We start from the raw sequence: 24025 nt of genomic DNA, 5'->3' as shown, positions 1-24025 counted from the left end.
TTAATCTATCTTCCTACGTTACAGTGCTCATTTCGTAATTCCCTTTAATTAGCACAGGTCTTCTTTGATACTTCATTTTCAGCTCATTTGGAGGTTGTAGGTGGATATGAAAAAAAAAAGATTATAAATAGCGATCAATTAGTAGGTAATTCATTTTAATGTGATATGATAATTCTGGATCACGTAGATGGTTATTGTTAGAATCAGTAATATTTTCCATACAAGAAACATTTGGGGAAGTTCTTCAATCATAGGGCTGATGATTATAAATTTGATACTTCAGTAAATGCCGAGGAACAGAATTTAACTTTAATATTATAGTTGGTTTCGAAGGATTATTATAATCACAAGTAAGGATCTCAGATATATTAGAACATTGAAATACAATATGAGGAAAAACCCGGTCTTATTTTGTTCTAAATTTATTTTCTCATGGATTACCTGACCTTACCTTACCTGAAACCTAAAACAGAACTTGTAATAAATAAGTGACAATATTCTACTTTATCTGTTCATTGCTACCATATAAGAATTACAAATACAAACACAATTTATTGTTGATTATAAAATCATATCGAAAAACTCGAACGCTAATTGGCTTATTATGAGAATAAAATTTTTACATCGTGATATGTATGCATGATGTATACCGTGTATGCTGAGTGTTTGTGACGTCACATCTGTTGCCAATGCTAGCACTAGCGGTTTCACCCCCCTGGTCCCAACTTAGGATTGATGCACAATAAGGAACCCGACGGATAAACCCCTCTTGAGAAAGCAAGCCTGAACAATGGCTGCGTTCAGCGGACACAACAGTTGTAAAATAGTTGAGCGCATACTCAACATGTTATGAATTACACTCACTAAACACAGATTTTAGACTTTTAGAGGTTACGTATTTTCTAACCGTTCACAAAACCTCGCAATGATCTCTTTAGGATCTGTGAGCTCTCAGTGATTAGATTTGCAACTGCTCTTCCCGCTGAACGCAGCCAATACATCTGGACCAGGACGTATATCCGCGTATCCTTCAAAATGAGACTCAAGTAGAATAGGGCGGAATACTCAGTCAATAAGTCGGCTGTAATCTGCAGATCGGAAATAATCGACACTTCTCCTCGAGACAAAGTTCATTTCAAAGAAGACCTGACTAAGAAACGATTGGATTTGTTGAAATATGCAAGTGTTAAATTTTGATCCGAGAATGTGTCGACCGGTGGTATTGTTGAAATGAAGATTGGAGGTGGAATAATTCCGGTAAAGACTAAAGATGACTGTGACGGATACAATGTTGGAAATAAGTGAGGATTCTGATTTTGTGTAATAATCACTGTTTTTTTATTCATTTTTCGTAAATTTATTGGTTCGTTTTACATGCTAATTTTATCGAATATGCTTTTTGAGGAAGGAAAAATGTATGTTCATATTAACTTTGGATTGTTTGTTTTTTTTTTATGTAAGCATCAGTATTTCGATACCTTTATTCTGTTTGGTGTCGCAATTTTAATGCTGTTCGCAATTCCCAGTTCAAGTAGTTCTATTTGACATTTTCATTTTTCTCCTGGGCAGGTTATTGTAAACCTTATTTCAATATTGATAATGCGAGAATCGTATTTGAACGGGATAATATTCTAAATATAGTACACTTCAATATAAGAAGTTTAAGACGTAATTAGTTACGAACTTGTGGTATATTTGGAATCTATGAGTTTTTTCTGAATGTTGGTATATACCTACGACATGAGACCGAATTTACTATTTCAGGTTACAATTCTTTATATAATCACTCAAAATATAATATTACCTCGAGATGAAATATTTTCTGATCAATAATTCCACCAATCCGATCGAGAAAAAAATTGTCCTGGTCGGTTTGAGTTCAAATTGGGAAAAAACTAGACTATAGTGGAATCTGCTCTCTCGTCTATGATTCTATCGCAGTCGTTTCTTCTTTATTACCCACAAACGAAGAGGGTTCGGTCAATCCGTTTTCTTGGACAGGTGAATGTTCGAATTCAATCATCAGCATCAGCATTCAACTGATTGATTCCGCAATCGGTGTGGACCCCTACAGCTTCAGCAAATGATATCATGCTGAGATACCTGCCTTTGGCTCTGCGTGTACTGCTATTGCAATAGATAATCGACCATTCCTGGAAATTTCAAAAACCTATTATTGGTAGTATTTGATTATGCTATGCTGATAATAATAATGTTTATTCATTTGAAGAGAAATAAACATGGTTTATGTTACAGAGATCATACATGATATCATCATTGATTCGAGAGAAAGATAATGATAATGAAGTAGTTATCATTGACTATATTTCTCTTCGATGTTAAAATCCACAAAAGCATTGTTCCTTAAGAGTCTTAGAGAAAAGAGTTCTGAAAGAAATATTTTCATGAAGGATACCCGTTTTTCTGGAGTATAGATGAATTTATGGGAAAACAAGAATAATTGAAAAAGTATGAATGAAATATTATTAGACCCATTTTTTTTACGAAAGGAATCATATATTTATTTATGTAAACCCCTTTTCTGACGTAAATTATTCATTTATTGACGAATTTTTTATACAGATTAGATAAACTCTTGCGCAATTTTGGTTAAACTATTGTTGTATGTAATAATATTAATTATATTAAAGTAATAATAATAAAAAAAAACAGTTATTGATCTCAACAATTACACCATAGTATATTTTATGTTTGAAAATCGAAACAGGTCAAAACAATACATTCAAACCATGCAATATTGGATAAATTCCTGAATACTATACGGTTCACATTTGATAATATATTCAAAGAGAGATTTTTTATAGGCATTCCCCAGAAATTTAATGCATGCGTCAGAAGTGACTGGAAATTAACGTGGTATAATGTCTGGAGAATGTCTTGATTTCTGAGCCTCAGAAGAGTTAAGATAGTTGAGTTGAGCCTCTTCCTTAGATATTCAATATGCGACTGCCAGTTCATCCGTTTGTCAACTATGATACCCAAAAAATCCACCGAATCCTTTACAGCAACCTCAGTGTCCTGAAAAGTGAAACTATCAGGAAAATTCCTAGTTTGCCTGATCATGTTGAAAATCATGGAGTTTGTTTTCTCAACATACATAAACAACCTATGCGCCTGACACCAATTTGAAACATTTAACAATATAACCCTTGCTTACTCCATTCACCATCAATGCTCTCTCCTTCCGCGACAAAATTGCTATCATCAATATAGTTTACGGATTTACAAGGTACTCTCAGTTGCAGTACTGCATAGCACAGGGTATTCACATAAATTATAAAAGGGAGGGGACCAAGTATGCTTCCCTGTGGTACTCCTAGCATAGTGTTCAGTTCCTCTGATGTAAATGAGACTTCATCTACTGTTAGCACAACTCTCTGTCTTTTATAGTATGAACTGAAAAAATTGAATCGATGAACGATATAAGTCTTTGAACATACACACAAACTTGAATTTGAAAACAAAAACTACATAACCCTGTTCAAGATCCTGTAATTAGTTTTGTAGCATACACCGTGTGCGGCCTACTTGTTTCATGTGCCTTGTTTCCCTTACTCTTGATATCTTTATTTTATTATTTTATGACAATTAGTTATGTTTTCATTCGTTGACGCAATTATTTCATACAATGTTTTATATTTTGTCAATCTTTTTTATTATTTCATTTTTTGTTTATACTCAGCTTGTCGCACGATTCTCAGAATGAGAACATCCTTCTTGTAGGTTATGTTTCCTTTGTTTTAATTTTTAACTGAGGGGTTGTTATTGCTTTCGCATCCTTCGCTGTCAACATTTTCGAGAACTTATGTCTCTTCGCTCTGAGGGTGGATTTGATGAGTGAGTGGCTGGCATACTGAGGTCTCGAATTTTTGCTCAACTCACTATTTTGTTTTTAGTGGTACTGAAGATGGCGGTTAAGCCGAAAACGTTCTACCAAAAAATTTTTGAATTAAATACTTGAAATACAAATCATTTCTTTCATTATTAAAATTGAAAACTCAATTCTTCCTTCTTGAAATAATCAATTTTTCTTTATCCAGATTTATGTTGAATTTACACCCTGTTGTTTCCACTTTATATTCGTCTCATGCAACATTTCTGAGGAAAATGAACGACGACAACCGCAATCAAATCAGAATCTCCATGTTTTGTTTGTTCCGCGACACAATTTTCCGAAGTGTATTCGTGAAATATTCACGTCTCGCGGCGTGAAAATCTAATAACGACCACCTACTAGGGGCTTTCGAGTTATCAATTCGAAGCGAGAGTTGAACGAATTCTTGTGCGATGGAAGAACCAATCCGGCACGAACTGAGCTGTCATATACAAAATATATACAGTGAGTCCCAACGAAGTAGGGATTCATCAAGCCAAGTAGCTTGACTTTTAACCAACTATTTGGCTTGAAAATCAAGCTTGTGAAAAATTACATCCTTGAGCTTGACTTAATTTCAGATATTAATTGCTTGACTTGATATCAAGCTACTCGATATTACTTAAGCCTGATATGCACACGTCGCACGGCATATATTTTTGCAAATTCGTGCGCGCTTAGACTAAATAAGGGGATTCTTCGAGCACCGAGAGGCTGAAGCATTCGCCATTGCGACTTTATAAGTAGTTTTCTCACATTTCTATGAAATTTTGGTAGTTTCAGAAATATCTTTCCGAACTTGGCCAAAATGGCCAAGCATTTTTTATCAACGCCAGCATCTTCAGCTCCTGTTGAAGACAAATTTCTAGAGCTGCACTTACAGTTACAAAAACCCGCAACAGGTAAGGGGACGAATCTATAAGATGCCTTATTTGTCTTAGATCCTGGATGAAAAATTTTGTAATCAAACAAAGCCTGGAGGACCTTCAATATTGAGAAACTTTTTTTTTAAGAAAATTTTCATTATTTTTTATTTTTTTATAATTTATAGTGATTCAATTTATATTTCCACATAAACATATTTCAAAAAAGTTGATATTTTCGATTCTTCCATAGAGTTTAATGAATAAAAGTGTTTTGCAAGATTTCTACACATTTCATCATTTTTTCAATGATGTGACACTACACAATGAAACTGCTAAAAGTCAAGTAGCTTGAGATGATTCAAGTACATACTTGATAAATAAATACTTGAGTTGACTTGAGATTGAAAAACTACTACTTGACTTAAAATCAAGTCAAACTAAAGCGAAGTAGCTTGGAAATCGAGCCAAGCCGTGAATCCCTAAAAATAAGACCCCCCAGAACGCAGAAATTACGCAACACCTGTTTTTTTAATAGGAATTTGATAAATAAATACTTGAGTTGACTTGAGATTGAAAAACTACTACTTGACTTGAAATCAATTCAAACTCAAGCGAAGTAACTTGGAAATCGAGCCAAGTGAACCCCTAAAAATAAGACCCCCCAAAACGCAGAAATTACGCAACACCTTTTTTTTTAATAGGAATTAGATGTGTTTTAATTAAATAGCTTTTTTTGTTCTCTAAACATCCTTGGCGAAATCTTCAAATTCAATTTTTTTTCAAGCAATTTGATATTGAACCCTGTATATACAGGGTGATTCGCCGCGATGGCCCATTACACGTTTGTGGAAAACTAATCATAATTTTGTGCTGAAAATTTGCATGTTGGGGGTTTGAGACAATGATCTTTCTCCCTAAAATATTTTCAGTTTTCCTTAACTTCCGGTTACACCGGAAACTTCCTCATTTTTAATGGCACACCCAGTATATTGTTGATTCATTAGATAGCTTTTTTGTTGAAAATTTCAGCATTAGGCCATACCTTGGAAAGACTTTCAACGGTTCATGAGTTAATAGGATTCTTCCTAGCTTTAAAGCTGGGCGTCGATTAGGCGGGTCGGGTCGGGCCGGGGCGGAAAAATTCGTCCGCCAACATTTGTATGCAACTGCGTTCACTACAGGGGTAACGGGCCGGGGCGCTGCGGAATCAGCCGACGGATTGCTCAGCGAGCGTTTTTATCCGTCAGAGCGACCCGTTCCGCCTGGTGGACGCGGGACTGGAGCAACGCACTGACGGATTGAATGTTCCTCTTAGCGAGGAGCGAGAAGCCGACGGCGAGGAGAAATCCTGCGCGTATAGGCAAAAGTCGGGGACATATATTCATCATCAAAGTTTATAGATACATGAATTAAACAAAAAGTACTCCCTCAAATTAAACTATCGATTTATATGAGGGACTAACGACATGAATATACAAAAAAAATAGAGAAAACCAAGTGAAATGGTTTTCTGTGAGTAATGGATCTATATAACGAATATGTAATACCACAGTTTACTGTGATATTATTTACCCAGCAATTATTTTTATTACATGACAACGTACAAAATACAATTGATAGCAACCTGAGTTGAAAGAAAGACAATAAATTTTAATTTTTGCTCCATGAGTCATCATTAAAACCAGGTATTTTTTGACACTAGCATAATTCTGAAATTAACTACAAATAAATGACTGATAAAAAGTAAATAGTCGAATTGAATAAAAGGAAGTCGGAAAAACAACACTTATTTAGTTACCTGGTGAAAAATATTTTCCATAGTACATTCAGCAATGAAAAATCTAGGATAATATTCCGTATTCTCGAATCTATCGATTTTAGAGTACCGGAGAGAAGACTAAGGAACCGTGATTCATTCGTGGTTCCATTCCGTAGAATGTATATAACCCAAAATTCGCCACTCTGTAGAATGCTGTCAACATTTAACTCATTTTCATGTGGTGTTGATACTTCCAACGTTCAACTCCATGAATTGAAAAGAATTATAAAATTAAAGTTGCCCTTTGATTTTTCAGTCTGCTGTTTGTTCTTATGTTCAATTTTTAGTTTATAGTTTATAGCATAGCTTGAAATTTGTTTTTATCATTTCAATATCTTGTATGATATATTAATTAATTATCAAACTGTGAATGCTGTGGGTTTTACCTGTTTGTATTCCTATTTGTCTCAAATGAATTCGTCCGAGTAACTGATGAAATATGAAAGACGACTGATAAAGTCAACAAAATGCAACGGATAATTCCGAACGATTAAACCGGTGAAAACCTCCCCCTGGAGTCAGCTCTCCTCAGTAAACAGCGCGAGAATATCCGTGCCCCTCTTCTTCAAACAGCTTAAACCAAGCGGGTAATGAACATCTCCCGGTAACGACTAACTACGCGACCAAGTTGGCGCATTTTTAAGCGACGACGCGTTGCCCCCGCGTCCTCCACCCCTGGGTTTATTAAATTAACGCGGTTAAAATCACCTACCACCATCGCCGATCTTCCTAATGGCGGCTCGACCGTGGACCTGTTGAATTTTAATAGACGCTGGGGGATCTCCTTGGCTTCAATGTATGAATACATATCTTGAATACATATTAGTGTATTAGTGTTGGGGACACGTCTGGAATTTACTATGACGACCGAGAAGCTAATTTTACCCCTTTCGGACGTGGTTAGTTCCTTTAAAATTGGTCTGCAGAAAATTACTTATACAGTGGACTCGAAATCCTCGATAACTCGAATTATTTTCAATCCCCTTGGAAAAACCTGTCTAAGCCGAAAAAATTTCCATGCATAACTGAAAACGATTTTATGGATTTATTTCACCATATTTACCTCTACACTATGTCCGTAAAGTATGGAATAAATTCATTTTCAGCTAAAAAGACAATTTTAAGAAATAATCCTGGAACACGTCAATTTTTTATTTTAATTCACCGTATTTTAGAATAATAATCTAATATACAGGGTGAATAACTTTCGAGTAATGACGTCACCGTTATTTTTTTTCAATAGAACACCCCCATTTTGTCTCAATTTTTCGATTACTCTAGCTGAGCTGATTCCAAAAATGTATCACATGTTGATTCCAATTGGTACAGGGTGGAAAAAAATACAATAGTTTTGTGTGTGCTCATAAAAGAACGCGTAACATTCTTCATTAGATGAATTAACAATATTATCAAAAATACTTATTGTCTAGCGGCAATAAACAAATAACCTGACAAACCTGACAACTCCTGACAAATTATTGCAATTATTGCGCAGGAGAATGAACTGCTCCTGCGCAATAATTGCAATAATTTGTCAGGAGTTGTCTGTTTGAAAAAAATGTCGCCTTAAAATAAACGAACAATAACACTTTGAATGAATTAACTCTTTTGAAGTTTTGGAGTCTGAATCAGATCCCTCCATCAGACAAACTCTTAAAATATTCAGAATTTGTCAGTTGGCATTTGTCAACACAAAGAGACGTTGATATATTTCATTATGAAATTTTCTATTGTCAATTCATTTTTCAGGAAATTCATCAAATATGTACGGTCTACTCCTACAATAGGAAATAAGTATGGCCATTCTTTACCTCTATAATTTGGCATACCTCAAAATGTCATTACCTCTGTAAGTTGAATTAAATCAAGAATGACCTGTATATCTCGAACCAGGCCTATGTCGAACTATACGTAACTCGACCAAAAATCTTGGTCCCGTGGTGTTTCCAGTTAACGAGAGTCTACTGTACTTCACAAAATCGATTATACGGTTAGACTTGAAAAGGGGTTAAAGAAACGGCGTTCTACAAATATTCATTGAGAGAACCTAGAAAAAATAACGATCAACACAGAACGTCGATTTCTTGGACCCCTAAAATCGAAATGCTTCGATGGAGACAAGAATATACCATTCCACAAAAGTTAAGGAAGTTCAGAGATTTTGAGACAGTTTCAAAAAGTTCAATTTCGAGGCGACAGTCGCCTCGAAGGACGGAAGATATCCACAACTGCGAGAATACTGTCGTTGATTATACCTGGGGAGCAGGCAGATTTAGACTCTGGCGGTTCTTGAGAATGGCTCCAAAATCGTATTTACTGAATAATCGTTGAATATTTACTGAATATTTATTGAATGATCGATTAATATTCATTGAATATTCGTTGAATATTCATGAATAATCAAGCATGAATATTCGTTTGAATGAATCATTCGAAAAATCGAATAAATTTAAAAATGAATAATCGAATGCAAAAATGCGAAAAAGTTTCAGATCTAGTTAATACCCGAACACACCGACTATCCGAAAACACTTAAAGAGTGGACTGTATCAACAATTTTATATCAATTTCTTAGAAGTGAATGTTATTACAAATGAATATGGCTGATTGTCTACCTGGAAACGCATTGCTGATAGGGATCAGTCCGTCATCTACACACATGTACTTAGCGTAATATTGTCGCAACAGTAAAAAAATAACAATGACAAATAAATTCTGATAAATATCATTATTCATCACTGATTTAATTATTTACCCTATTGATAGGCCTATCAAATGACAGTTTTAATCTTTAAACAATAAATATATTCAGAAACAACCCTGAAATCAAATTTCACCATACAATTATTCATTACCACCCTAGGGTCGTATTGAAATGCGGTTTTATTTTCACCAGAACTGAGAATGAAATGTGTTGGTTTATCTCACGATGAATTAGATGTTGACCTACAAAAAAGATTTTGGAATTAGGATTTGGATTAGGTCTAGTTATATCATTTATGTACGAGTGGTAACCTAAAGAACAGAATAAATGTTTGTATTCGTCAACAATCTCATTGGAAACATATGTTCATGTCACCTGTAGGTAGATATCATCCTATTTTATAATGAAGATCAATAGTGAAATTATTCGTATAGATTATCCTACTTTTTGTCAAAACAAAAATCGAAAAGAGCAGTGCACTAAGGATACTCTGGTCTTGTTAAAATTTGATAGCATTCAATAATTCACTTCATTGTTTAAATCATGTCTTGGCCGAGTTATTCTTCTCCTTTGCCAGTAAAAAAAGTAACTCATCATTCTCAGAAAACATTTATTGAATTAAATCTGAGGGAATTCCACTTATTAGTGTCCTCGGAACTATACTCATCGACTCGTATATAATATCGTACGTGTTTCGACTAGAGAGTGCAGTTATATCAAAACTTCCACATATCGATAAAAACGTTTATGTTTCATTTCATGTCGTGCTACCCCCGTTTTATTTCTCGGTAGAATCACGGTACTCGTAATAACTTCGCGCTTCGAGATGAAATCACCTAAGTCGAGTGAACATTTCGCGAAAGTGGAACAATACAGAATTGTTCACAATTTGTTTCGAACACTAATTTGTGAAAAGTCATTCGCTTCTGCGCAGTTGTTATGTTACTGATAATTCGAGTTTAAGTTATTTCTTGAAAATCTAAACATGTTCCTAAAGCTTCAACATGGTTTTAAAAAATTTAATGAACATTTCATTTTCAAAAATTTTGACGAAGCTTTGCAAGTTGATGCAGAATAAACATACTGATATTGCATAGGTGTTCGATATAATTGTTATTTAGATACGTCTTAACTTCAACGCACGAATGTGAAAGAGATATCAGTGCGTTAATGATATGGTATATCGTATGATATTTTATCATTAACATAAACTTTTCTGAAAATATGCAATATCAGAATGACACAATTCCGCCTGTGTCCTACGCTTGTACCCACAAGATTTTATCTATATCTAAAGATGTCATCATTTGAAGGTTTATCTGAGAAAAAATAATTAATTCAACATTCATCACGTTCAGAAATTCAGAGTGTGCTACCCTTGCAAAATCAAGGGACACAGGTAGAATTGTCACTATATTTCTCAAGACAATATTTATCAGTTTCATTTAAAGCGAATGTAGCATTCAATGTTATTTCTGGTCTTGTGCTAGATGAATCACAGAAGAAATACCAAGGTGTTTCTGATTTGTACGAAAAATGTTGCAGGGAAAAGAAATCTTAACATTACCAGCAAAAAAGTATAAATAGTATATTTCAAAACTACTTCCATTTCTGTGATATTATTATTTTATTCAATGTTGATATCACGAAATTAATTAAGTTGGTCGAATTCCTAAAACAAGAATCGGACGAGAGGGACATACCTAACAACTATTCCATTGAAGATTACACATGAAAAATTTGTATGCATGGAAGTGAATTATGGATATTTTTTTAGCTAATAGATATGCAATTATTATTTTTGGCCTAGCAGAAGCATGTTGAATGGAAGGAATCAGGAGTGTACTTCTTAAAACAATGAGAGACGAAGAACTATGCTTTGAAATAATTATCCCACCTGCCAAGACAAATATGTATAGAGAATTTTTTGTAACATAAAGAAATATCAAGTGTTTGAATCTCCTAGACGTCTCCCTAATTCTGTGGCAAATCCGTTCATTCTGACTTATCTTGTTGAACAAAATCATGCGGGAATATTCCACATTCACACAGATTTCATGGTAATATTTCTTTAATATATGTTGGTACTTGGAACTCTCCTGTGTCGGATTTATCTATTTTTTATCAATTCAGCGTTCATTTTGCCAATCAACATTAATTTTTCGATGCAAATATCATTAAACGATATTTATTGAAGTATTTCATTTATTCCAATGAAAATTCAGTGAGTTGAATAAAATAATGTATAATACTCGTACAGAAGGCTCATTCTTACTGTCGTTCATTCAAAAACTCCCCACTTCGTAGCTCGTTTTTCAATTTTGAACTCGTGGAAGAATATCAATGCTTTCTGCACTTGTATTATAAATACCTATTATATGGTGAATCGTTATGTGGGTTATGTGAATCGTTTTATAGAAAGTTTAGTTATTTTGAATATACGTTCCACGTTGCCTATGTATAAATTATAGTTTTTCTCTCAGAAACGGTGTTACTACTGAGTACTGGAACTAGAACAGTAGGTTGACTGAATCGATCATGATAAACACTTGGGTTTGTTCAAAATGAAATTTTCCTCTTCATTCCTGTTGGAAAGTCGAATTAGCAAATCCATTTTGTCAAGCGGGTTATATGTACATATATCACTTTGAATTCAGCTGACTGACTGCTCGTATACGTGATAACAGATTATGTTTCATTGCTACGTATAGATCTTCTCGCCAGGCTAATTGAAGAAATGCAACAAGTAAGACTTGAATTCACTGGATACTTTGGCATCCTGCCTGTTAGATTAGCAGCCAAGAGGGGACCTTCATTCCTAGTTTCTATTTAAAAATTGTTTATATATTATTCAACATGCATTGTACGTGTATTAATGAAAATTAAAAGGGTAATAAATAGTTTTGACAGGACTTTCTTGAACTTTTGTTTATAATGGTATATTTCTTAGGTTTTGCATTTTATTTCGACTATGAATAGAATATTACTTTTTGAATATTCCGATTTTTTCTTGCCAATATCACGGTACTAACAATAATATACAAGGAGTTCTGTTAACGAAGGTATAACTCTCATCCAGGCTAAGGTTTTATAAAGGTATTATAAAATGTGAAATGGTTGATTAATTCGGAAAAAATTATGTATAAGCGAATAATTAATCTAGGTCTTTCTTCAGTCGTTCATGAGTTCAGTAATTTATGAGTTATTCTCATAATTCTTCCGATCATTTCATGGAAGGATATTTATTTTTAATGGTTGATTTGCCATAGTGATTGAAGTGAAAAAAGTATTTCAATCTTTTCTTATGTACATGTAATAAACAATGACTCTATAATCACAATGATTTTTATTATCGCGAATCAGATCCTCAGATCGCGAAAGTGCCAAATCAAAACATCGAAATGCAATACCCGAAACCAAATAACTTGAAATCATAAAATGAAAATTGGCTAATTGTGGAACTTTAATGTTCTAAAAATGTTTTTTTGAAAGAACCTATTAAGGTACTTTACTCCATATCTCAGTTCTGTCAGGAACACACTTTTCATAATAATCTGATGATATTCCATAAAACAGTGAAAATTCTCCATCAAATTTATGTTGAAAACAAATGATTACACCGAATTCGCTTGATCTTGGCAAAAGATCCAAATTAGCCAGGAAACTAGGTCTTGACTGTTAATTTATCGCCAACTCGAGTCACCAAAGCGGAAAATTATCGCGATAGCGGTAAAATAGATAGAACATGTGTTCACACAATTTTGTTCCTCACAACACTTTTCGGATGATTGAAAAAATCAAGATCATTGCCAATGGGTAACAAAATCAACCACGCCTTAATGGAAAACGAAGATTTCAGGACAATTTATTGTTTAATATATGCATCACTCATTGATTTGGGTACGTACATGAAATATACATCGAATGGGCTCATTGTCCACATCGGGAAAAGTTGAGTACCATTTGATCTTTCGAAAATACATTTTTTTACGACCTTGTGTTTTTACGCACGTTTGCAAACATAGTAAAAATCTTTACCTATATACATCTTCCTAACGAAAAACATTATAAGATCACAGTTTGATACATTCCTCAGGAATTTAGTTATTTAGGGCCATAAAAATAATGTTCTAACTTGGATGATTATACCCATTTTTTTTGGTGAAGACTAAGATGTCTGAAATATTGGTGTATTCACTGATTAGATTTTGTTTAAGATCATTCTGGCGACTCGGCTGGGCGTGGGTTCCTTTTTCCTCTTCAAAGGAATTATATGAGACATCACGATAACTGCATAATTAAAATTAATGTAAAGCTGAGAGCTTGAATAGAACTTTTGTGGAGAAAAAAAAAGGAATTATTATCTTACTATTCATCACGATAGTGATAATAACTATCGTATCAACTGTCACCATAGTGATAGTGCTAGAATGCTGTCGTACTTTCACGACAGTTCTATCGCGATAGTTACTATCACCCTATTATACATCACATTCGAAAAAATATTCGGAGTGCTCCTTTCAAAAAAAAAAGAAAGAACTAGAATGAGGTGTTGAATATAGGATGCATAAATATCGCTAAGGCGATTAAGAACTATTTTCGAATAATTGAACTCTGAAAATTGTAATAATTTTATAATTGACCAAATGTAACAACACCAAAGAATAAGGCTTTTGAATCTTTTAATATTACCCATTTCATATTAATGACTTTTCACATCTTGAATACTCATCAATATTCATGATTATCCAGGATAACGTTTGGTATTGTTTGAAACTGGAGAACAAATGAGAATTCTCAGGGCCTCTAGCATCAAAACTAGCCTATAGAAACACATGTGCCTTTTGAACTTTTTGTTTGAAATGACTTGGATTATAACATATAAAAAAAATTCAGCCAATTTGACAGGGGGCCACTTTCTCTAATAAAGTGTGCGGTATTATTTGACATTGAACTCAATTATTCTTGTCTGACTTCGTACAATATTTTCTTTTTCAGATCAAATAATATTTACATTTAAAAAAGCAACTGGCAAACTTCATGCAATAGTTATTTGTTTTACTAGACAATAAATCATAGATAGTAGGGGAAATGCAGACAATATGACATACTGTTTCGTTTTTCAATCATATATTTTTAGTTATTGCAATAATACTCCCATTTTGGTGCTAAACACTAACTTTGGTTTTTGTTCTTAAGTATTATAAGCTGAAAATTGAATTAAACTTCAAAAATAAAAGAAAAGAAATTATTTTGACTTCTAACAAAATCCATTTTGTCCGTATACAAAGGACAAAATGACATACTAGTAAGAGACATAATAACAAACATAATGTTTGAATGCAAAGTTCGAAAATATAAAGGTTTGGGTTCTCGAGACAGTAGCATACTATTTATAAGCCCAAAGAAAACACTGCATGCAACGCAGCCACTGCTCACCAGGTATGAAACGAAATATGCAGTGACAGTCATCGACATCTTCATTTTAATTGTTAATTTGAAACGGTTCAATGTTGAATTCTTCATCGTCAATGACTTCTTTATTTTTCAACGGCTCTGTTTTTTTACCACAGGATTTTTTTATCATTGACATTGAAACATTGAACAATGTTTCAGTAATTTCTTGTTTCTTCTTCTTGGGTGGAATGGTCGCAGCAGATTTAGCCTTGGTTTTGTCAAAATAAGGCGTTAACGTGCATTTGCGAGCTTCTGGCTTTCTTATGCTTTGTCACTGAGGAAGTGGTAAAAGAATTTCATTAGGAAAGGATATCGTATTTTTCACAAGATATATACCAGAATTTCACGTTATATCACGTATGGTAGATACGTGCAAAATGAGTTCAAAACAACAAGAAAATGAGCTCCACGTGAAAATCAATCAACAAAATTCCATATTATTTCCAAAAATATATTTTCTTGACATGTATCGGACGAAATGACATACTATGTCGTTTTGTCCATCAGGATAGAGGATAGTATGTTATTTTGTCCGATACATACTCTTTATGACATTGAAGCATAATTTCAAAACAAAACTTAATATCCATCTTAAAACTTATACATATTATTACGTCATAAAATTATCAACAAGAATACATTAAAAAAACAACGAATATCGTAATGACCCTCTCCAGAAGCAATTCAGAAACTAAGTGAACAAAAAAAAATTCAACCGACGCGTCGGTTGAATTTTTTTTTCGTCGCGACGTAAACACATTCACAGCTATTGCACCAGTGAAACAGACAGTAGGATGTCAATTTCTTCGCAGTGTTGCCAGATAGTTGGCAAAAATATTGATTGTCAGAAAATGTCAAATGTTTTGTTCGCATTGAGAATAATAGTTTTGCTGCCTAGACAGTAAAAGTAATACTATGCTGACAGATGTGTCTGCAAAATCAATATTTGCTGTCAATCGGAGAAAAAAGCTGCATCTGCCCGCAAAATGTCCCTGTTCGATACTCGTATGTATAAAAGACGTCAGGTAGGTTGAAAAATTTATGCGATATTTTGCTAGTCGGTTTGATTTATGACTTCGAAAACAGCACCGTTCTCTCTGTTGGGCCACCGGCGCAGTTCAGTGTAAAACCTGTTGAGCATAATCACACGCCTGGGATCGGAGGTTACACCAGAGGGAAAACGAGAAGGCCTGATGAAATATGTCTTGTGTATGCACTTGCCATAACAAGTTAAGAACGTGTGCTGGATGTTACTTTTTATCTATGAGGATATGGTTTCTGAGTTAGATATTATCAAATTCTCTGCAGAATCTGAGGGGCCATGTCCATTCCCCCTCCCTTTGTGTTTAAAATAGCCGATTTTCATTCAACAGGCGGAATCTAGATACTATCCCACTGAATCTTGAAAAAATTGCATCCTCAGGTAAATACAATCAAATCAAGAATGACAATTAGAGAAAATCCATGTAAAAACCATCTTTTTTTTTTAGAAATGATTTATTGAATAAAATATACAATTACAAAAAAAAATCACATTCACAATCCTCTAAACAGTACCCTAAACTGGTATCGAGGATAGTAGATACAGAATTCCATTGAAATTGACCAGTGCCTTTGTTAGCAAGTAAAATCTTATTTCGTACATACACACCTGATGCTTGAGGAATCGCAGTTCCACATCAAGACAAATTTCAAAAATGCCAACTTAACATTCTATTGAAAAATCGGACAAAATCACATTACACCAACTCCAAGTATTCTCTTATTTGATCAGAAAATTTACCAATTGAACTGACAGATTTTATGGAAGTAGGTAATTGATTAAATATTTTTGAAGCTTGTGCTATTGGGTTATTCATCTAAGGTGATGAATTCTACAAGAGAGGCTACTAGTGTCCTTATTCACATAAGTTATTTGGATTTTAATTTTTCGAACTGATCGGAATTGATTTTCATTGATCTGGCCGACTGTAATTCAATTCTTGGAAGGGGTTTTTCGACGTTCCTGTAATCCTAGATGCACCAGTGAACAAATTATTTTCACTTCAAACAATGGAAGTCAAGGTATGAAGATAAAAATCGTTACCTTCGCTGGTCGTACTCCGAAAAAGAAGTGATAGTCAGTGGTTCATTAATCTTATGAATTGTTCAGAATTCTTCACTTGAAACTCGCATCGATCGCATATCATTTTGTCACAATGTTAGTATTCTAAAGAAGAGACCTATTTATATACTTTTTTCTTCTCATTGAAGTAATTCAAATTATATTTTATGTGCAGGTCTCAATCTTTTATGAGTACTCTGCAACTTATATTTCGAAGAAAAAGAAGTTTTTGTACCTTATTCTCTGTGTTTTTTGTTAATCTCAATATATTGGTATTTCGTTTTATCGATGAACAATTAGCCTTGCATTTAGACGGGAATATTGTTGTTGATGATGTCTAGATCAATTATCAGATTCATTCATTGACTAAGACCAGACGGAGCCGAATTAATAGTCTTCTGTTGAAAATTCGAGCACCAAAGCTGACGTATATAGTACATGCTGTGTTGAATCCTAACACCTACTAATCACTTCAACCCCAATGGGCACAGGTACGTTAATATAACGTTGTGAATGATTTTGTAACCATTATGATCATTAAAAATTCGTGGGAAATAACGTTTATTTGCTTGAAGTATCATATGAATATTTAACGTAGTTTTTAAAAGTATAAATACGTTTTATTATGATATCAACAAAAACGTTGATTGATCATTCAAAAACAAATAGACTATAAATTTCGGTTATAATTCTAGACCATTCTGAATATTTCAAATACAATATTTGGCGACAGGTGCTCGACCCAATCTAATTTTTTGAGGGGATTGCGTTATGAGATCACTGATAAAATCGTCAGTTTGGTACTCAGTGATCTTTGCCAAATACACCTTCCATTTCTATAGCGGAGGACTTTGCCTGAAGGAAATAAACATATAGCTTACAGCATGCAGAGTTCCTTATAGGTCTTCCATCCCATTCCTAACCGCGCTCGGTGCTACTTCAATATTCTAACGTGAACTAACAATTTCAATCAATTTCTTTCTATCGATGATTTTGCTGAACTAGAAGCGAGTCACTACAAATGTATACATAACAAAGTAAATAACCACTTGAGTAAATTTGTAAATGTTTGGTCATCAAAGATAAATATAAAAAATATCATTCTTGTACTTCCAGGTTACTCAAAATATTTATCTGTATTATAGATCTTCTTCCTCATAACAAACACAGGAGAAATTCAAATTTTGAACAAGTTGGTTCACGTGATTAAAGTCACTGGATTTTGTGAATAATTCTTTGAGCAGAATTAAAAAGTGAACCAACATTATGATAGTATTCTTCACGGGCTCTCCAAATATGTTATCGGAAAAACTATCGAACACAGGCATCAAAAATTATTAAAGAAAACCCGTTTCTTCAAAAATATTTTCTGCATATTCGACCGCTTTTCAAAATCAATTGGTTTAGAGACAATTTCTGAGAAATTCCATTTTTCATTGGAACTTCCGGTTTACAAAAATGGAAAATTTGTTGAAAGCTTCTGAGACAATAGGGAATAACGTTGCTTCATAATGTACGAATAAATAAAGATGAAATCCCATACAACAATGTAATATATTAACATGATTAGATCGTAGTCATATTATCGATTCAAAACGGATATTCCAATATCTCTATCAACCTTTTGAATCAAAAAAAGGTTGAGAGTTGGATTAAAAGATATATTCAATATGAATGATGGAATAATGTTGAACACCAACGTGTATATTACCGAAATAAACGAGTATGAATAATGAAACGAGTATGAATAATTTCTTTATTTCAACTTTGAATGGAAACGTGATGATATTAGTTATTACAAAACGTTATATCAACGTGTTCTATAGATATGTGGTTATTGATTGGTTTCAATGAACTGTTGAAATAACGTCCAATATCAGCATATTAATAATATGTAAGTTACCGGTTTTTAGATAGAACGCGTTTTTTCTAGTGAAAACTACTTTAGCATTTGTTATGACTAGGAAGACCCAGTTCATCTACTTATAAGTAGGTAAATAAAATAATCAAATAAATCAACAGAACACTACTGAAGTCTCAAAAAAAAAACATCGATTAACACAAAATAAAATCTAATCGGTCAAACTTAAACTTAAAGAAGGATGGGGATCTACATATTATTGCAAGACAAACTATCGTGGCATTTTGGATTACAAAGATAATCACTTTTCTTGCAGAGACATCTTTTTGGCATACTCGAAGCGGACCAAACGGAGAAAGTCCTTTTCTCGCTCGTGTGTTTCCACACTCGCGAGAAAAGTTGGACTTTCCCCACTTGTTGCACAATATACTATTTTAGGTACGAACGAGTTCCAACTGATATTTGATTTGGGAATTAGTTAATTTTAGTATCAACAAAGGCATCCATTAAAAAATAGTTCTAACTAGGAAAAAAGCTTTCTATCTAAAAACTCGTTATAACTGTAACATATACGAAATAACGTAATATAGTTATTAGAAAAGTAGTTTCAGTACTAACCGTTGAAACAATAAGTTAAATATAACTTTATGAATATGTATCTGAAACTTGTTAGGTTCTGAAACCCAAATGATAACGTTGAAATTTCAATAGGTAACGTTAATTTCAAGTATACAACGTTGAATCAATATACGTGTTCCCATTGGGACGGAATGTTAACAAATTCTTAGGGCAACTAGGTCTTATATAGGGTGTTTTTTTTCGAGGTATATAACTTTAACTGTATAACATTACTGTTCGAGATGGCGACCGATTCTACAGCTGTCAAGTGATTTATTCTCAGTTTGGTTTGACAATTCATCATGAATAGACTCACGCCTGAACAACGCTTGCAAATAGTGCAATTTTATTTCGAAAATAATGGTTCTGTGCGGAATACGTATCGCGCACTACGTCCATTTTATTTTGTTTAGCGATGAAGCGCACTTCTGGTTGAATGGCTACGTCAACAAACAAAACTGCCGCATTTGGAGTGAAGCTAATCCTCAAGTGTATGTCGAAACACCGTTACATCCAGAAAAACTGAATGTTTGGTGCGCTTTATGGGCTGGTGGAATCATTGGTCCGTACTTCTTCAAAAACGTGAAGGCCAGAACGTTACAGTCAATGGTGATCGGTATAGAGCCATGATTACTAACTTTTTCATTCCTGAATTGAACAACTATGAAGTCCAGGAGCTGTGGTTCCAACAAGACGGCACAACATGTCACACAGCTCGTGTCACAATCGATTTATTGAAAGACACGTTTGGTGACCGCCTAATTTCACGTTTTGGACCTGTGAATTGGCCTCCAAGATCTTGTGATTTAACACCGCTAGACTACTTTCTGTGGGGCTATATAAAGTCATTGGTCTATGCGGATGAGCCACAAACCCTTGACCATTTGGAAGACAACATTCGCCGTGTTATTGCCGATATACGGCCACAAATGTTGGAAAAAGTCATTCGAAAATTGGACGTCCAGATTGGACTACATCCGAGCCAGCCGTGGCGGTCATATGTCAGAAATCATATTTAAAATGTAATGCCACAAGATTATCTTGCGGATAAATAAAATTAATGTCAATCGAATAATTCATCGTTGTTCTATTGCAATTTAAATTTCTATAGCTCTTAAAAAAATACCCTTTATAACCACTCAAATTAAAATTCACTTTATTCTCCTTGGACCTGATGACAAGTTGAAATGTAATTTTTCCTTTCATGAACAAGAGCGTGAAAAGCTTATAATCCAAAAGATATATTATTTTCAAATTTTATCACAAACGCTCTAATACAGAATTTCACTGATTGATTTTCAGGTAATTCGAATACCTGTTTTTTATTTCGATTGTTACAGCAATCCGAATCGTTTTGTCAAAGAGAATGAAATGGATTACCTTATTATTCCTCATCAAAACCAGTGTAATAACCTCTTTTTATCATTTTATGTGGAAATACGTAATAAATACCAAATGCAATGTGCAAAACGAACTTGATATGTTTTCACCGGTAAATCCTTTACATCTGACCAAAGTAAAACCAACTGAACAGCGTTCCCATAACCGTCTATTGAAAAAAAAAATAGCAAGAAACACAGATATCGATATTCTCGTCAACCAGAGAGAATCATAGCTTGAACCGTTCGGTTTTTGCTGAGATCGGAAGGCATAAAAGAGAATAAATTGAAGAAAATGAAACCAGGCGATCTCCCAGTCTTATCTGCTTGAAACGTGGACGGTATTATTAGACTTAGGCCGTCCCTTGGGGATAAACCAGTCCAAATCACATGCGATATTTCTCCGGATGCTTTAATAGCTCTATATGCCTCCTGAGATAAAATAAGACAGAGGTATAGGTACTATATTGATTATACGTTATAAAGTAATCTCCTATCGTGGGATATTCGTTTGCTTTTTATTTTATGGGGATTACGAAATGCTTATCCGGATTTTCTAGGAGGGATGTTTATACTGTTTCAATCCCAAGAGTCCTTCGCTGCTCTCGACTTGGTTATGAATTCGTAGCAGGTATGTTTGATGGCAGTTGATTTTATGGAAATGTAGAACGGATAAACTGATCCTCTCATATTTTCGTGTTCCTCCAAAAAAAAAATCGAGAAAAGCTCTGGAGGCACGAGCTCTACTTATTTGTTTATCCGCTCATGCAAACTTGAAATTAAAAAATATTCCAGAAAATGTTTAGTATTAGGAGATATTGTAGAAATATTGAGTGTTCAAAAAGTTCAGGAATTCATTCTATATTTTTAAACCAATAATGAAAGCCGGACACATTTCTAATCGATAAACTAAGCGAATATTTTACATTTGTGAAAAATGCTAATGCTTATGCAAATACCTATCTACTAACAGTATTTGGCATGTAAATATTCCAATAAACAAATAATTCAAAAATTCTGAGTGGAATATCGCCCGATGAAATAATATAATCATTTGCAGGCTAGAGCTAATAAACATTTTACGTATTAAAGGGGATATCAACACAAATATGATTTTTATATTTCCAGTGTGAAATTAAAATATATCATTCATGAGCAAGTGAAATCAGAATATAACCGATACTATATTTTTATGTGATAATGAGTTGCAGCATATTATTTTTTTTTAAGATGAAATTGAATTGAAACAATGTATAGTATTCCTGAGTAAGAAATCAGAAACGATGAAAAAGCAAAATTTATGTATTGTATACATTTTGAAAATACTCCCTCTCGAACATAATTGTTGAGTAGGTTTTTTTTGTGATGAATTTGCTGCATCGACTGAGGTCATTAGCCAATACAGAAATACCTATAGAAAAATATAAAAACAGGCGAAAACACAAAAATATAAATCTAATGATCGTTATCAATGAAAAAAAAAAACAACACAAATATAGTTAAAAATAGAGAACAATAGAATAGATAAAACTGCAGAAAAAAGTATTGAAATGAAAGAACCGGTAAATGAAAGGTGTTAATATAAGAATCTGAAAAAAAGAAATTAATAAATGAATAATAAAATTAACACGAGCAATAAATCAATTAGAAAATATAACACGAAATATTGTAAGTTCACGATTCACTAGTTCAACACTTAGGTTGATTTTTTATTTCAATTTTAGTTTCCTACGGATATTTTAGTTTATTCAATTGTCATATTCAAAACACTCTAAACCAATGAAGAAATTATTTATCATAGTTAAGGTAAATCACATTTCAAAGAGATCTACCATCAGAAATTTTCGCATTTAACTTCATTTCTTTCTTATTCGATGAATTATATTTTATATTCATCTGCTTCATTGAAATATACCCACCAAATATAAAAAATTAGCATTTTTTCGAAACACTTCAATCTGGTGTTTTAGAATATCAGAATAAAAATTTCGAATTCAATTTGCTATTCGAGGCATATGAACTTTGCTTGAAACTGCGGCGGTGATATAAGGATATTATGAGATTTTTCTTGATTTTTCAAATCCGGTCCTTTCGGCATGAAATTTCAAAATATGTAACCAGCATCCTGCTGACATTAAATTGATTTTACTTCTGGATAACTAAACCGCCCATATTTTTTAATTGATAATTGGTTTTCAATACCCAATAAGAGATTTTTACTCTTTTGAAATGAATAACCTTGATTTCTGATCCATAACGAATTGTATTCACTAATAAAATGTCTCTTTTTAACTTAGATTTGGTTAGTGATTTAATGAACATTGAGTCAAATCAGAAACAATTACACAATATGAATAAGTATTCAGAGCAAATGTGGAATTTATGTGATATTTAATTAGGGTAGCTGTTTCCTATGACAACAATAGGGATAAACTAAAGTTTTCAGGAAATATTTATTGTTTTCTATTCAAACATCCTATACATCCAATAGTAGTCTTCTACTACTATTAGTAGAAGAAGACGTGACATCGAATTTCGTGTTGAGATAATCTTTTTGCCACAAATAGGATGCCCTTATCTTCATGGAATGTGAATAGTATAACAAGGAAGGTTTTTTATTATATTATTCCTTTTCAAGATCATATAATTCTCATGAACTTGTGATAATGTTCAATTTATAGTTGAAATATTATAAGATATTCTTCACATCTGTAGTTTTCCTTTGTGTTGGAAAAAATACTTGAAAAACCGTAAACATTCAGTTCTTCTACTTTGAAGTACGAGACTCGTTGGTGCCAATAACGAATGAAATTGTATGTACTATCCCCTCTGATACTTCTCTTTCTATTATCTTATTGAAGAAAATTTCACATGTTTGTCCTGTTTCGTCGGCTCGCGGGTTTTCAGGTTAGAACAATTGTTGTGTTGTGCATTAACTCGAAAAGCTATTATCTTTGATCGAGTTTATATTTCGCATTATTTATTGAAAACTCAAAATGTTAGAATACATGTTCCAAAGTGTAAAGGAAGATTTCCTTGGATCCAAGTGAGTTTTTTGTTGTCTTGAATTCATAACCCTACTATTTTTGTATTAGGTTACCTTTTAATTCGATTGATTTGAAACTTATTTTAATTCTACTAATAATGTGTTTTTTTTATTTCAGGTGAGTTAACACTATAATTTACAACAATTTCCGCTGTATGGTGAGTCCTTTGAAACAATAACGAATAGAGGAATTATTGATATAAATCACTTTGTAGTGTTGGAATGGAATATCTAATAAAATTTAAATTGTTTTTCACTTCAATTTTTAAAATAGGT

At 33.4% G+C, this 24025-nt stretch overlaps 1 protein-coding gene across 6 annotated transcripts in view; it reads left to right on the top strand.

The window, feature by feature from the left end:
* Positions 1 to 24025, top strand: part of LOC123681187 (CUGBP Elav-like family member 1) — a 518049-nt gene that overhangs the window by 253868 nt on the left and 240156 nt on the right. Inside the window, exon 1 of one of the 6 annotated variants that reach the window (XM_045619437.1) lies at positions 23559 to 23749. The exons of the other annotated variants lie outside the window; for them this stretch is intronic. Coding sequence (XP_045475393.1) covers positions 23700 to 23749 — 50 coding nt within the window. The 5' untranslated portion in view covers positions 23559 to 23699. Of the gene's footprint in view, positions 1 to 23558; positions 23750 to 24025 lie in introns of those variants that run through there. 6 annotated transcript variants of the gene reach the window in all.

Source organism: Harmonia axyridis, chromosome 5, assembly GCF_914767665.1.
Source record: "Harmonia axyridis chromosome 5, icHarAxyr1.1, whole genome shotgun sequence".
Lineage (NCBI taxonomy): Eukaryota > Metazoa > Arthropoda > Insecta > Coleoptera > Coccinellidae > Harmonia > Harmonia axyridis.
This window is presented reverse-complemented; position numbering and strand designations above follow the sequence as displayed.